General features: G+C 44.2%; 1 protein-coding gene across 1 annotated transcript; it reads left to right on the forward strand.

The window, feature by feature from the left end:
* The first annotated feature begins 11,553 nt into the window (after nt 1-11,553).
* LOC146184698 (chromobox protein homolog 1-like) lies at nt 11,554-16,097 on the forward strand. Its single transcript, XM_084608830.1, has 2 exons — nt 11,554-11,726; nt 15,662-16,097. The coding sequence occupies exon 2, from the start codon at nt 15,664-15,666 to the stop codon at nt 15,898-15,900; it is 237 nt and encodes a 78-aa protein (XP_084464956.1). The 5' UTR covers nt 11,554-11,726; nt 15,662-15,663; the 3' UTR covers nt 15,901-16,097.
* Nucleotides 16,098-16,846: the final 749 nt, after the last annotated feature.

Consider the following 16,846-nt stretch of genomic DNA (forward strand, 5'->3'; position numbering starts at 1 on the left):
GAATGGTCCGTCAAGGACATATGGCGTTAACACACTCTCAATGATGTCGACGTAGGCGTCCGAGGTGAAGGATCCATCGACTCTCACCAGAGGCCCCAGTCCATTTCTTGACATAACGCCCCATACAGCCACGGAACAGCGACCACTGGAGAACACATTTTGCACGTATGGCGGGTCGTATCTATATAGGAGAAGAAAATCAGTACAAAGTTATAATTTGGGTCTTATGCATCAGGTTGAGCGCGAGTGAAAACTAACTTTTCCGTGTAAAAAGGTTTGATTAGCAACTGTGAATCGTTTCTAAATAGTTAGTACTTGAACCACGCTACTAAATGACAAGAGTTGTTTCGGAAGAGCAATTACTTTAGAGTAAATTGCGGCATCAGCACTAAGAAGCGTTTGCTAATGGACTCTCTTCGGAAGGGCGCTTCTATCAACATCGTGCACCTCCGAGATATTGCATGCTGAGGAGGAGTATTCGGCATTGTTTACGACGTATATTTCATTTGGGAACACGAAGACAGCAGTTTGCCGCTATATCCTACTTTATTTGTATTCTTCATATAAAATATTCAGGATTTACTTAGACGCAAAAAAAAGGGTATCCATACCTGCAATTCACTGGCCTCCAAACTCGGCACTTCTGGTCCCAGCGGGTGGAAAAAGAAGACTCGTCCGAGAATATAACTTCGGACCAGTCGTCCACAGTCCACCCTTTCAGAGAGTTGGCGAACTCGAGCCGTTCCTTGCGCTGTTTAGTTGTCAGATGCGGCTTCTGGACAGCCATGCACGATCGGAGACCAATTTCTTTGAGCCGCCGCCTGATAGTTTTAGCAGATATATTCAGTGCAAGTTCCTTGCGGATTTCTTCTGCAGTCATGAAGGGGTCGGCCACCGATGCCGCTATGATCAGGAGGTCATCTTCTTCTGTTGAAGCTCTCGGTCGACCTGGGCGCTTGGAATCTGCCAGGCTGCCTCCATTGCGGAAAACGCGAATGGTTCGGGCTACTGCAGATTTGGAACGACCGGTACGGCGAGCAATTTCTCGCTGGGGAACACCTTCCACGAAGAGACATGCAATCAGTCTCCTGTCGTCGATCGGCACTCTTGGAGGCATTTTGCAACTGGCAGGATTTGCGATGAAATTATATAGGTTTTCCTGGATATCGCTAACCAATCATAAATCGAGTAACGTCGATGGTTGAGCAGAAAATATAGGCGTTATGTGGGAAGAGTGCTTGCGCTATCTCGCCTTTCTACGATCAGACGATGCAAGCATGTGCTCATCAGCCTTATCACGTCAGAGTGACTTTTAAACAACTATAGTTCGAAAATTACGGTATTACATCACATAAAATGACAGTACATTTTACGGCCTTACGACCCTGGGAAGCGATCAGAGGTGAATGGGAAAGGCTTCGTGCGGACACAGATGTGGTTCGTTCCCTTTACGAATCGATGCCATGCCGGTTGGCAAGCGTCATCGCTGCTGATGGCGGTTTCACCAAGTATTAGGAATTTTTCGTTTGCCACTGATGTCTGCATTGTTTTATTTTTATTTTTTGTTTTATGACAATAAACTTGTTGCTTAAGGATTATTTCTCTCTTTTACGCTTTTGGTCGGCACAATAACTATGAATGAGTTGCGATGCACGCTAACGCTCGCAGTTGAAGCATAAGGACCGAGTGTCTTTATCGAGATGTTTTCATCGCAGTGGGCAGTTTGCAGAAATGAGACCTTTATCGCATGCCAGAAGTTATGTTATTATTGAAAGAAAAAAAGAAACAGATCTAAATGATTCGGTATAAAGGTGGCGGGCCCCGTGCACGAGCGCTGTTATCGCTTTCGACTGGCTGCACGCCGAGCACGACGGCCGCATAGCTCGAGCGGCGCGAGCCGTAAACAGCGCCAGCCGCGCCCAAGTGCGGAATAAGCAGCGCTTCAAACAAAACGAGCGAGGAGAAAGGCCAGCGGACGCATATAGGACGGGCATGCGCCTAGTCATCGGCCCGCGCAACCTCGACGCGCGCACCACGCCGCCTAGTGGCCCAGAGGCAGCTTTGAAACGGGGCTCCGGCGTCTCGCAAAATATTGTCCATGACTGTACATTCAGGTTTCACTGCACACTCGATTAGTTGACGCGTATTAAAATTTTGTTATCCAAGAGAACCTTCCAGGAATGCTGCATGTGCTAAAAAGTTTTGTTGACATGGACCAGCACATACTTCGTCATCCAATTACAGCTAAAATCTGCAATGAAAGTGCCTCAAATGGTTCAAAGTACCGTACTGTCGCATGTTTTATTTCTAGCTGACATGCAAGAAGTTAAATATAAAAGGCTGCATGAGCTCTAGCTAACTACGTGATCGGTGTCGTGACACTTAAAACCACGAAGTTCAGCAGCACGCAAAAGCCGATGCAAAAACATGCAAAAAGATTACATTTTGATACCAGGTGCTTCCATTAAGCCATACATATAGCTGATTGCATGTCGCGTCACATCGTGCCCTGCCTGTGATGTCAAGTAACTCTAAATAAAGAATGTCATTGCAGATCGACCATGTACTGACAGTCCATCAGCCGTTAGCTTCATCAAAGTAGGGACAAGAATTAAAGCAGTGCGTACATAACTGCACACTGCGCCGTAGGCTGAACCAGCAAGAAACTACAGTAAAGTCACTTGTGGCACCACCTCTCCCACATGCATGACATGAACGGCATCAGGGAACGGGCATCATTGAAAACACTGCCATCTTCTAGTACACATTAGCCAGTCCGCTTGAGGGAAAGCATTTTGAGATGTCGGAAATTCTGCACAAAGAAAACTATTTCAAGCCAAGCTCAAGATAGCGGCGATTGGCCGGCTGCACCACCCGCGGAAATTTCTAGCAAAATTTTTCTTTTTGGGGGCATTTCATGGTTGCCATGACATTTTGAAAGCCGATTTTACCACATTTCCTTACCGAATTAAGCGTCAATAATTTGAGTGCAGGTGCCTGAAAGGATAAACGTCCTGAAAGGGAGTTTTTCTCAAACTCAATTTTTGACCATTTTCCACCGTTCTAAGACTCAGGTCTCCCCTTAATTAACTGTACGGCTTTTATCTTTAAAAATTTTCACTACTGCAAGTCTTAACTGATTTTATTTTCAGGTGATTGCACATTTGTCAAGAATCTGAAAGTTTGCAACTTGGACGCAGTTTTTTTATAGGCGCGAATTCTGCCACTATTATGCACCTAGGGTGCCTCGATGCGAGGCACCCTATATATACTCGAATTTTGACCAATCAAAATAGCCGTTTTTTGATAATGGGGCCTACAGGAAATTTCGCATCTGGTGGTATCAAGGAGCTGTGCTGAGGCTGGCATTAGTGCACTTTTAATTTTCTGTTCTCATTTGATGATTTTACCGGTCATTAATGCTAACAACAGTCTTTCAATATTCTAAATTGCAGAATATGATTATTCAGTAGCTTTTTCTTGGGAATTATTCATCTGTGCTCAATATCAGCAGCTACATTTTTAAACCTTTTCACTCATCAGGAAATTTGAACCGAAATAGTCAAGGAAAATCTGGAAATGTCAGGGTTTTTGAAAATAGTGGACTGCTAGACACTCCGATATCTAGCTTTTCAAAAGCTTGCTCAAAGTCTGTGTGCCACTGATTGTACCATAGAGCAGCAACCTGACAAATCCCTTTAGGGGAGCTTTGAGCCAAAGGCTGGGACAGTTTCAAGTTGACGGAGCAGCCTTTGCAGACAGAAAAACTTTCCTTACTTTTGCTGAAGGGCTCGTAAAATGCAAAAACAATTTCCACCTGCCTGCAATGCCAAAAAAGGGGTAGATGCCATGTTTTAAATTTTTAACCATATAAAAGCTGTTTAGTCCTGGGTAATGGTCTGTCATCTTACATGCTCATATTTTACTTGGTGCACATGAAAATGAAAGGGTTAACGACAATAAAATAAGCAGAAACAAAATATGCAATTTATGATTTTATATTTTTTTCGTGCATCTTGTGTCAGCCCGTGTTTTTCAAGCACACATGTTTTGACTTGGTGTCATGTACATAAATACATTGACCTGCATTGAATAGAATCAAATCAGGGACTTTGTCAGCAATAGAAGGGTGCAAATATCAAATGCATTTGAAACTAGAAATGAGAACTTAAATAACTATAGTACTCCAAAACTCATTTTGTTTTTTGAAGCATCTCTATATAGACATTTTTACTGCCTCCTGAGCTGCTCCAAAATGATTGACCTTGTTTCCACCCCTGATCCAATTGAAACATGTATTATGCTTTTTGGGTCTATTTAACCAGGTGAATACACCCATGGGAAATACATCGCAGGTTTTCACAAGAGAAACATCCACCACAAGAATGTAACAAGATTGTCATCGAGTTTACACTACCTGACCACAATACACAGTGAGTTGGCTTGCATGTTTGAAATGCTTTGGACATACTTTGGTGAGTGTGCATGCATTTGGTGTTTTTAAGAGGACACTAAAGAGAAAAATGTTCGGCTTGCATCGATAGAATGCCAGTTCCTGGTTACAAAAAAGCCACTCTTACTGAAAACAGCTTTTATAGGGTAGTAAAGAGGAAGACCACGAATACAGGTATCGCCACCACAGCCAAAACGGCCGAGGCTTGCAACTACAAATCACATGATGCACAAGGGATCCCGGAGGCTGATAAATGCAAATTATGTTGAACATTTGAATGCGATAGTCAGTTTTGTTTCGAATATGATAACATGCTTTTAGCACACGTAAACGACGGTGAAAAGATGAAAAAACAGTGTAAATGTTTCAAGGCAAATACAAAAATTTACTCCTTTCGTCCGCTTGTTGGTAGATGCTACGCATCCTCCTACCCTATTATGTAGTAGAAGAAAACAGTTTGAATTCTACCGGCGGGAACAAAAAACATCAACTTCTTATCGCAATATCGCAACAATAATTCGATTTTTTGCAGCCGGATATGTGGCAACAGTGTCGACAAATGCCGTTTATTAGATATTCATAGCATATTTGGGTTTAGTGTCCCTTTAATATCTTGTTCGACATATCACAAAGTACATTTGCCTTCCACTGTCTATAAAAAAGGGGCAATCAAATGCCTGCATTGTGCTGCATTTTACCAATAGCTCAATCTACATGGACTCAACAAGAATGAGTTGAGGCAAGCTAGTCTCTCTGAATGACTGCTTTGCATAGCTTTCACAGCTGCCGAAAACTGGTTGTTTGCAATAATGATGCCCGCTCACATCTCTACCATGCCAAAGAAATGAGCAGATTGAAAGCAGATTTGTTATGCATTTTACCTGTGTCTGTCTTCTCTTTTGTTTTTAAATGAAATAAATACTACTCCTTATGAATCAAAGAAGTTTATATTTTTAATTTTTAGCACACTTACTGGAGAGTGGTAGCATCAGGCAGAACTCCTTTGGCCTATTTTAGCATAAACCTAAGTACTGTGTCACTGAAGGAATTTTACAAATGCACTCGGGGTAAACCTGGAAACCTCGGGAAATTTGGAGACATTCAACTTGGTAGACACCCTGTTTTCACTAGTAGCTGCTGTAGAAGTGCACAAGTGGAGGCACTACTAGTTCTCGATTTTTACGAAATGTTTTTGCATTAAAAGATTTTTAGCAGGAATGACATAACTGTTTCCATAGGATAACAGTCTATGATTGTTGCCTGACATACTATTACCATTTATTGTTTGGTTAGCATAGGTAGGCTGTATAAAATGCTCCTCAAAGAGGCCTCCTAGCCAAAGGTACTAAGTGGTTCTCAAAATCTCAATCTGTGCACCTGGCAGTGTGACATTGCAGCAGGTTGGCTTGTGAAAGGGAAATTCCGCAGAGTAATGAATCAGCCACAACCTCACGATCTGTTGACATTCACTGGAAGATCTCCTTTTTTGCACGGCACTTGCTGCTTCTTTCCTGAAATGTATCCAATCATAGCATTCATGAGGTTTTATTCTCGGAAAAATAGTTGGTTGCTTCTTTAAAGTTGAGCAAAAACTGTGTGTGTGTGTTGCTACTCGTGGAATAGCTCGTATTTTTCTTGGTTCACAGGAAACAGCTAGTACACTTCAATGGGGAGCCCCACAGAGATACAACACCTTCCATGAGCACATCACAAACAGCAAGGATACAATAGGAATTAACAAGCATTTCACTCGCAACACCAACCAGCCTGCTGAGCAAGTGTTGGTGACTCTCTTGTGGGTTACTGCTGCTGCATAGTGGGAGGGCATTTCAGCAACCACATTTTGCAGATGAGGACAGGGATGCACAATAACTCTAAGGTTCATCAACATGGCTGTGAAATGATGTGAAGGTATAGTGTTAGCTGTTAATCACACATAAATCAAAGTTGTCAATCATCAGAAAAATTTTTTTGCTGGGTAAGTAATGGCAAGAATTGACAGGGAGTCGTTTGTCAACTTCTTTTTAGCAGCAGTGATTGCACAACTTGCCTATTTATTGACAGCTTCTTTGTCAGTATCCTTCTGGGGGAACACAGCACCATGTACTGTTTTCAAGCCTTCTGTTGTTACAGTGGTTTGGGCATTTGGACCAAAATAACCCTTCACAGGCACTGGTACAACAAGAAAACTACATCGCATATCAATTTTTGCAGAGGTGCTGAAATCCTTGATCTGAGAAATCCTTAAAGTTCTTGAAAAAGGGGCAGTAGATGTTTGCTGTCTTCACCCTTGGCCAGGCTAACTACTGACTGGTAAAACCAAAAATTATCAGGGAATTTTATGTGCCAGGAAAAATCAGGGAAATGTCAGGAAAACCATCAAAAATTTCGCCAAGTTAGGGAAAATGGCGCTTTATATTCCGCAGTGCACATACCTGCCAACTCTTCCGAATTTTCCGTAAAATGTACAAATTTGGATCCATCCTACGATTTTACGAATCTTGCGTGAAATTTAACCGAAAATGTTTTTTATCGAAAAAAAAGTGCAGACATCTATTAACACTGTTATGGTACCTTTCGCGGCCACGAGAGGGCAACACATATTCGTGATATCATCATCAGCAGCAGCTGCAAACGTTAGACTTCTGTCGTCTACTCGGGGGGGGGACAGGAATCCATATCCAAAACTCGATTATGGTAACTCGATGTCGCGCATGATATCGCCCATGGAGGAAGAAAAAAACACCGCCTCTGCTAAGCTAGTGGTTGGGCTGTATCTGTAGTCAGGCTGGCCAGGCCTCCAATTCGGTCTCCGCAAGTCCTTGTTCACGTGTTTGGACGACTTGGGTGTTGTGATCTGCAGCCGCATCCAACGCAGTGCGACCCTGGAGTTTTTGCAGTAGCGGTTTCACGGTGCAGTGAAGGGCTCGAAGCCACGACAGTACTTCCAAGTATTTTTGAAATCATACACATCAGAATTTTTAAGAAAGGAGAGAAGTTCGGATTTTGCACCACGTGGTGCCTGTGATGCTAACATTTCACATGGTGGCAAGTCCAACATCGAGATCCAAGTCGTTTCGAAAAAGCAGCAAGAATATGTGCGAGCCACGGACAGCCAGCCAAGCCAGACAAGTTCCGTGCACAGTAATCCTCCATGCAGTGGTAGCTACCTAGGTGTGATTCGTGCAGAATGCCATTTCACGGCGTTTTTGTTGAACACATGATCACAACACGATTTAGTTCAACTCATTACAGTGATCACACTGGACCACTTTTAGCAGGTAGTCAGCAACCGTATAAAAGCATTACTTTAAAGGACACGGATTTTGCTTGTGGGTGTGTGAGCAAGCTTGTCGCTTAAGGTAAATTCTTGGAAACCAAGGAAAAAAAATTGCCGCCCCCCCCTCAGTCGCAAAGGTTTTACGAATTTTGAAATTTTCAGGGGTGTAGGTATGGCAGTGATTTTTCATTTTAGGCTGGTGCACAGCAAATATGCTATTCATGCAGATATTTTCTTGGGCTGTCTCGCCGGCCGTGCTGCTAGGCGAGGCTTGATATATTACTTCAATGCCAGTGCATGGCTGAGGTGCCACAATATAATAAATATGCACTTGAAGTTTAGGCTGGTGCACAGCAAATATGCTATTCATGCAGATATTTTCTTGGGCTGTCTCGCCGGCCGTGCTGCTAGGCGAGGCTTGATATATTACTTCAATGCCAGTGCATGGCTGAGGTGCCACAATATAATAAATATGCACTTGAAGTGGGTACTCAATAAAATATGTGGAAGTGCTGCGTGGCAGTAGTATGCTACAAAAAATGAGTTGTGGTTTAGGTCTGGTTAACCCTAGTAGAATAGCAAAAGCAATGATGGAAGCTTCTTTTGCCTGCTACATTATTCCCTTATCATGCCCTCTCAGTGTAAGGTGCTACATTATTGAGGACACTTAGGCTCATCTTTTAAGGGTATGACACGAGAGCCTAATTTATCAGCCCACATATAAAGTTGCACTTAATCAAGCCATATAGACTTGCCTGCATGTCGTAGGTGTAACGAGAATGCAAACGATTCTGGCAGCTGATTCTGATACCACCCTCCCACATGAAAGAAGCAACCCAAGTTAGCGAGTTGGCTGTGCCATAGGGGTAATGTGAATTAAAATGTCATGGCAGGCTGAATTTTTCATGAGGAAACCCTAGCTACCCCTTTTCAGGCCTCTAGCTGCTGCCAGCTGAGGTCTCACTTTGGCTGTGCTGTATTGCTTTCCTAATAAAAAGTACATACTTGCCAACTCTTCCGAATTTTCCGTAAAATGTAGGAATTTTGACCAGTCTTACGATTCTACGAATCTTGCGGGAAATTTTATGGAAAATGTTTTATTTTAGGAAAAAAAGAGGTGCGGACATCTATTAACATCATGGCCTCCGAGATAACACCACGCGTGCAGAAGGGTAATCTCGGAGCCCATGTTAACATTATTATGGTACCTTTGGCGGCCACAAGAGGGCAACACATATTTGTGATATCATCAGCAGCTGCAAACATTGTAGGGACTTCTATCGTCTACTTGGGGGAACACGAATCCATATCCAAAACTTGATACCGCCTCCGCCAGGCTAGTGGGTGTTCCTTTGTTCACGTGTTCGGACAACTTTGGTGTTGTTCTCTGTTTCTGCGTAATCTATGGCTGTGTCCAACTCAGTGTGACTCTGAAGTTGTAGTAGTAGTGGTTTCGCAGCGCAATGGCGGGCTCAAAGCCGCGACAGTACATCCAAGTATTTTTGAAGTTGTACACGGCAGAATTTCTGTGCTTTGTGCCGTGTAAGAAAGGAGAGAAGTTCGGATTTTGCACCACGTGTGCCCGTGATGTTAACATTTCACATGGTAGCAAGACCGGCATAAAAATCCACATCTCTTCGAAAAAGCACCAAGGATACATGCGAGTCGCGGACAGCCAGCTGCGCCTGACAAATTTTGTTTGCAGTGACAGTGACCTCAGCGTGATTGGTGCAGAATGCCATTTCACGGTGTTTTAGTTGAACACAACATACCACTCAGTGTCAGTGATCACGCTGGACCACTTTTCCAGAAAATGTTCCCCAAGTGCAAGGAAGCCAAACACTATGCCTGTGGACGGACGAAGACGAGGCAATTGTTCATGAAATGGCTGCGAACGCAGACACTCCTTTGCTTGATGCCCTAAAAAAGCAGGTATTTTCGATTGCTGTCGATGGAAGTAACAAGAGATATGCAGCTTTACCCTATTGTTGCGACATACTTCCTTAAAGAGACCAGTAGAGTTGAAAGCCGCCTCCTAGGCTGGGTACAATCCAAGGGGAAGCGACGGGTCAGAAAATTTAAATCTGATTCTGGGCAACATGTAGTCCCGAAGTTTGCCTTGAAAACCTGTTGGCATTGTCTTCGGACAATGCCCCCCCCCCCCCCCCCTCATGTCATGATTGGCAAAAAAAACAGCATTTCGACTGTATTGAGGGAGGCCCAACCAGCTTTGATCGGGGTTGGTTGCCCATGCCACCTCATCAACTTGGCCGCCCAAAAAGGAGCTGCATGTCTTCCTGTAAAGGTTGATGAGGCCTTGGTTGACATTTTTGTTACTTAGAAAAAAGCTCAAAGTGGAAAGATCGACTGAAAGACTTTCAAAGATTGCACGACGTTGACGTCAGAAAGATGCTGAAGCATTCGCCGTCATGTTGGCTGTCTTTGGGGAAGTGTTTGAAGAGGCTGCTGGACCAGTGAAAACCACTACTTAATATAAGCAGAGCTTGTTTTTGGAGTCTTACCAGATCCCCAAGACTTCTCTACAAATCACCAAGAACCCTGCACCGGCCTCAAATACTGCTGCACAACTTCCCAAGGCTGCTGCAGGTGTTGGAAAAAAAAGCACCGAGTGTGATGGGCCTTCATTAAAAAGAAAAGGAGTTAATTTCTCAGAATCTCAATGGTTATGCTGAGCATACTCTCCATTCCCCACAGTAACGCTGAATGTGAGAGAATATTCAGCTCTGTCAACCAAACTCGGAGTTTTGCTCATCTGCTGATGGTGAAAGGACACCAGAGTGGCACCTGCTTTGAGCAAGCCTACAGAGAAGTTTTTGAAGCAGGCGAAATCAGCAACTGGAAAAGCGTTGCAAAAATAAATCGTGACACACTGGAGTTTTCGCTCATTACTCTATGGGACACAGATTTTGCGCTTGTGGGTGAGTGAGCAAGGGTGTTGCTAAAGATGAATTCATGAAAAGAAAAAAAAAACAGCCCCTCCCCCCCACCCCCCTGGTTGCAGAGGTTTTACGAATTTTAAAATCTTCAGGTTGGCAGGTATGCTGAAGGAGAAAAAGACTACTCTTAAGTGCCATCTATCCTCTTTGGGGACACTGCTGACCAGAGTCCAAGAGTTTATCAGATCAGGCATGGGATTAGAAGTGATATGAATGAGATAGAGAGCTGGAACGTGCTGCTCATTGATGTGGATTTAAGACCAGTGAAAGTGCTTGAGCAAATCAAAGTTGCTGACTGGAGTGTCGCTTCTACTGTCGCTTATACCAGCCAAGTGACAAGCATAAAGCCCGAGGCGGCCATCTTTAAGGGACAAGAAACCTGCCAAGCGCTTTAAAGTGGTTTTCGCCGATGTAGCTGGTGTGCTTCAATGTGTTTAAAGGATAATGGAGTTGTGATGGAATACCGAGAGCTGTCAGGCGAGCCATACGTGACATCTCCAAATCGATTTGAATTGTTTTGATTTTTAAGAACCTCGACGTTATTGGAGTATTAAGGTGTTTTCCATTCAGATGCGAACCCGGGAACTCTGGCCCAATAGTGGGCACCTTATCCACTGCACGACTGCGGTGAGACTAACTGTGGCTTATCCTCCTCAAATTTAAGTTTTTTGTTTAGGTTTCCCATTAGGGAAAAATTAGCTCTTAGATGATGGTGAAACAGTGACTGGTTTAGCATGGCCCCTATTGTCGACAGAGCTCTCCCGGAGTTGTTTCTTTGCCTGCACATAGCCCACACAATATTTCGTGGCATTCCTACTCTTATTTTACATTATATCACTTCTTATCTTACATTCCAGCGTGCTTTGTTGCTGGAGAAGAGAATTGCGTTTCTACTGTCCCCTTCAAGAGACCCATCTATAGCGGCAAAAATGGCTGTGCTTCACCAGCAGCTGTGACGTGAAAGCAGATGGCGTTGCATCTGCCAAGACAGCAAGGGCTCCGGGCCAACCACAGTGTGAGTTGGCGAAATCTGGCCGTAAGTAGCTCCACCGCTGCCATTCGGTTATTGTCATGACCAGGCTTATCTAGGACGAATTCAACATTGACATAATTCATGACTGATCGGTATTGGACGAGCCTAGCTGCAAACCACCTATACTGCCAATTTGTATTCAATGCTCAAAAAATATTATTTCGTTTTGCAAGGATGGTAACAATGGGTCAGGTTATCTGACCATTTTGTACTAATAATGATGCCAGTACAGACGCGGAGCTAAAACGGATGGAGTTACTGGATAAATGCGCTTTTGCCACTTATTTAAGGCTAGTTGTCCCACTAACCCCGACCTGTGATCAGGCACGATTCCACGTGCGCTCGGCTGCCACACGTCCCGCTCGAACGTAGCCGGGATAAGTTGAGAAAGGATATGGCCAAAGGCGGGCGAAGAAGAACTAGGAAGAAGGGGAGTGAAACCGCGAAACAACTGCACAAACACATGGAGGAAAAACAAAAGAAAATCTACCATACACGCACGTGCACACACACACACAAACACACACAAAAAAAAGGAAGCGCATGACAGTCATCATGGCATGACATGCTTTACCCGTACTGTACCAGAGCCCCGGAACACAGTGCACAAATAAGGTAACTTTTTATTATTTTCCTTGACCTTATTCAGCAAAATTTATACATTTTGACGATATTCAAGCAGGCTGCCGTTGCTGCTGGGCTGTTGTTGGCTGCGCACTGCACTGTAGCGGCCATTTGTGATTTTCGCATGTGAGCCCGTGATAGCATGCAGATCACTCTACCCGTGATTACACTGTACCGTGATATACCCATGAGCCGCCATAATAATCTTTACAGCAGCGGCAGCCTGTTGCATGCACTGCAGTGCTAAAGTGCTAGTGGACTCGCTTGCAGTGTACGGACTAGGCTCATGGCACTGAAGAAAAAAGGGCTGTTTTATTTTTTGATGGAGGAAGCGCAACACATGCAGAGCTAACAGAATCTTCCCTGCGCAATAGAAGACATTCGCGAAGAAGCCGCTGAAATATGGACAGTAAAGTTTATTCGCACGTCTGTTTTAACCTGTAATTTGTGAATGAAGCCCGTTGGGGAAAGCAGTTTTAAACAGTGATCTCGGTTGTGCAGTTTGTGTAAGCGCATAGTGCAACCGTAATTTTTTTTTTTTTTTTTTGGTCTGGCATTATCCGTTGCTCATCGCGTGCCCTTTTGTCTCGTAGTACCTCGGCCTTGGGGGCTACATACGCTTCATTCGTTCTGGCTATTTGCTCTGTTTCTAGAGTTTTGGTTTGGTTTATAAGGTTTAACTTCTAAAGCGTCTCGGGTTACAAGGAATGCTGGATTGGAGCGGTTGAGAAACACTATATTGCAGGGCTCCGGACGTTTGAATCACCTGGGGTTCTTAACGAGCACTTGCACAGAACGCGGGTGCCTTGCTTTTCGCTTCCATCGAAAAACGTCCACTGCTGCAGGTATAGGGATGTGTGAACATTTCTATGTTCATGTCATTGTGCTGTCAAGTGGGATCATAAGCGCACCATTTTTTTTTCTTCAGCATCTGACGGAAGCCAGAAGAGCTGTCTATGAAGCCTGGTCCAATAACTAAAGGAGAGAGGACGCGGTTCCTTGCACTATAAGTTCACGTCAGATGGACGCTGCGTCGAGGGAACTATTAACAGGCTGTCACGCGCACGAGTGCCTCTTTTCAAACGAAATAAGTGAGACGTTATGTTGCGATGCCTAATTGCGTCTTATCAGAAGTATTGAATGTTTCAGTGGGCTACTAACACTCGGTTTATGCCGCCAGCGGTTCTGTCTGGCTCCGCGTTGCAACCTCAAGTTGCTGGCATTTTGGCAAGTGTTAAAAAAAGGCCAGTGACACTCTCGTAGAAACAGTGAGGGGGGGGGGGGGTTGTATCACTGGCGACACTAGCAGTATTTTTTTTTTTTTTTTATGGTAAATACTTTGATTCCAGAATTGCTCTCGTAGCCACTCGGCAGAGCAAGATATTTAATGCATTGAATTACTATTTTTTGCAATTAGCCGTAGTGAAAAGATTGATAGCAGTGTGCACGACAGTCAAAAGTGTCAGGTTTTACTGGCAGCAGAAGCGAAGTGATGCTGGCATTAAAGTTCCACAAGCCAATCCAATCTGCTGTGGCAACGCATGCATCGGGAGTTCCTACCATATGTAGCGCTAGCACGGTCAGGGGCTTGTTTATTGGTATGCTCTCAACCAGCACATCCACATATTTTTTCCAGGAGTCACCTCTCGTGCCTATTGATTCTTCTCATGTAGCAGATCAGCCGCGAGTTTGCAAAACAGTACCAGAATTAACTTGGCCTGTGGCATGTCTGCAAAAGCAGCCATGCACTGGCCAGGTAGAAACACAAAATATTCTGCATGAATGACATGCTTTATGCAAACTAGTAATATTACACTCAACAATGCGTGTACAAAAATGACGTGTTTGCGCTTGAGTATCATGGCAACAGTGACTATGTTCACAATGAACAGGCTTGTAATGGTTTTGCTAACGGTATTAGAGGAAGTGGGAAAAATACCTATGGTAACAGGAACTGAAGAACAGCTCGTGCAGTTCTTAGTAGCCGGTACGGTTTCACAGCTTCTTTACACAGCACATGTGCATCAGGTTTCTTGCTTTTCACAAAACCTAATAACAGCCCGCAGTAGTTCGTGGTGCCAGCTCATCACGCCTCCCGCCACACTCTCCATTGGCCATTCAAATTCATGGAAGAAGGTGTGTGATGTGAACTGAGAATTTTTCGCAACTAATTCCCATCATATACATGTTACTTGTTTCAAAATTAACCTGTAAATGTAAATTTTTTGTGGACGATGGTTCTCTAAATTGGGAAATTATATTTGTATTGGGAGCAGCATTTTTCCTCTGCCACCGGCGCAGTGGTGTTGTTCCGACAGTGGCGGCGGCTTCTGTAGCTTGAACACAAAGTGCTCAACTTGCCACCATCCTGACAAGACCTCATCGTGAGCTGTGTGCCTTAACGTATAAAACTTAAGCAAAATGAGAAAAGAGCATGCCGCTTGAAAAGGCAAGTATATTAAAAAAAAGCCTAATTCTTTCTAGACCATGCACTTAACACGTTTGTTCACCTAAAACTGCGAGGTTTAATAAGCTTCGCAAGATTGCAAGAATGGAGTTCAATGGCACCATCTTTCTGTACTCGACATACACGGACGCGGCCACGCCGACTACACCTGGTTTTCGGTGTAACAAGCTCCTTAATTATTGCTCTCATGGAAAAATGTGTCAGTAGATTCACTGCTCCCCTACACATACACAATCATGTAAACTTCTCTGTGCAGGCTTAACGAAGCTCAATCTGTGTACAGTGAAAGCTCATTAATTCGAACCTCGATAATTCGAATTTTCGGATAATTCGAACTGCACTTCGCCAAGTTCGCTTTCCTCCCCCCTGCCCGAGCTAAAGTCAAAAGATAAATACGCCGTTATCGCCACGCAGCATCTTGGCGCACTGCCAAGAAATGTGTTGTGGACCGTGAAGGCACGAAACAGAGGGACGCGCCAACGACTGACGCCTTTATTATTATTATTTTTTTTTTTTTTCAGATTCGTAGGCACAAATCGGGGCTGGGTGGGTTCATTATGCGAGCGAGTATGTTACACGACTAAATACAGTACATTTACTGTAGTACAAACTGTATTGGTCAGTTTTTTCAAGGCCATTCGATATTTCGAACATCGGATAATTCGAACATCTTTCCCGGTCCCGTGAAGTTCAAATTACCGAGCTTTTACTGTACTCACTTCCAACGGTGGTCGTATTCGCCGTGGTCTTTCGTCCTGATGTGTTATTGCCGTGAACCACTGGTGTGCCTAGGGGTGAGCCTTTCTCACTCAGTACTCGCACAACTACCCAATCATTGTTTTTGCAGCCATGACTCAACCTCGAGGCTTCGAGAGGGGGCTGGAGCCGGAGCGAATCATTGGCGCAACAGAAGGGGAGCTAATGTTCCTCATCGAATTGAAGAACAGCGACGAGGGATACCTTGTTCCATCACGTCTGGCCAACGTCAAGTGCCCCCAGGTAGTCATTCAGTTCTATGAGGAGAGGCTTACCTGGCACACCAGCTCCAGTGCAGCCAAAGCTGAAGATGCTGAGGAAGCCTGGTGAGGAGCACCAGTGGGCGTGGGCCTCTTCGGGTTATCATGATGCCACCGCAGCAGAAGCAAGCAAAGGTTGTCCACCCTTAGGGTGTACGCACGACAGCTTGGCTACTTTCTTCAGAGTGGCAATACATCTGTCTTGGTCTCAAATCGAAGCAGGATGACAGCTCGTGTTTCAGTCAATGCCTGCTACGATTTGCGGCTGTGATGCAGCCGAAGAAAGCAGCATCTCTCATGTAACCCTAAGAGTATAAAACCCTAAAAGTAAACCCACAGCCATGGTGTCATGGCTAGCCATGGTCGCGCATGGTGCACTACGTGGTACGCTACTACGGGCACTACGGCCACTACGCAGAAAAAGAATTTGCCGTAATAAATTAACACTATACTTTTACTGTTAACTTGTTTAATTAAATACACTTTTTCATTAGAGTATCCATGCCAAAACTACTGCAAACAACCTCAAGATTTGTGATGCAATACGCAACATTCGACAAAGCCGACATGTTGCCCTGCCAACATGGTCTACTTCTGCTTTCTTGATTTGGGAGCTACCATATTTGAAATGATAGTAGTGCACTGGCAGAGGAATGCACACCTTATGCTGTGCCTAATACAAATAGTATACAATCTAGAGAAGCATTTTTGTAGCAATAAATATTTGTTTGCAGGTAAATTTGAAATGCAAGTTTGCAAGTAATTACTTGAGCTGCGGTGCCGTAGAGGTAGAACATCCGCCTTGCATGCACGAGGACCAGGGCTAAAATCCCAGTGCTTCGATATTCTCCAATGAATTAACAAAAAAAAAAAAGTCCACATGTCAATGGAATTGCAAAAAAAGGTTTGGGGTGTTACCTGATGCCGGCGAACACCCCCGGCAATGCTCTCCCTCACCAGAACAAGAGTTGGCCACACTGGTGCAGTGGTTGGCTGCAACCTCTCATGACTAATTC

This window comes from Amblyomma maculatum, chromosome 7 (assembly GCF_055883805.1).
Source record: "Amblyomma maculatum isolate TAMU_Amacu chromosome 7, ASM5588380v1, whole genome shotgun sequence".
Classification (NCBI taxonomy): domain Eukaryota; kingdom Metazoa; phylum Arthropoda; class Arachnida; order Ixodida; family Ixodidae; genus Amblyomma; species Amblyomma maculatum.

Coding starts and splice junctions, on each gene's coding strand:
- LOC146184698 (XM_084608830.1), top strand. CDS start 15,664: ATGACTCAACCTCGAGGCTTCGAGAGGGGGCTGGAGCCGGAGCGAATC.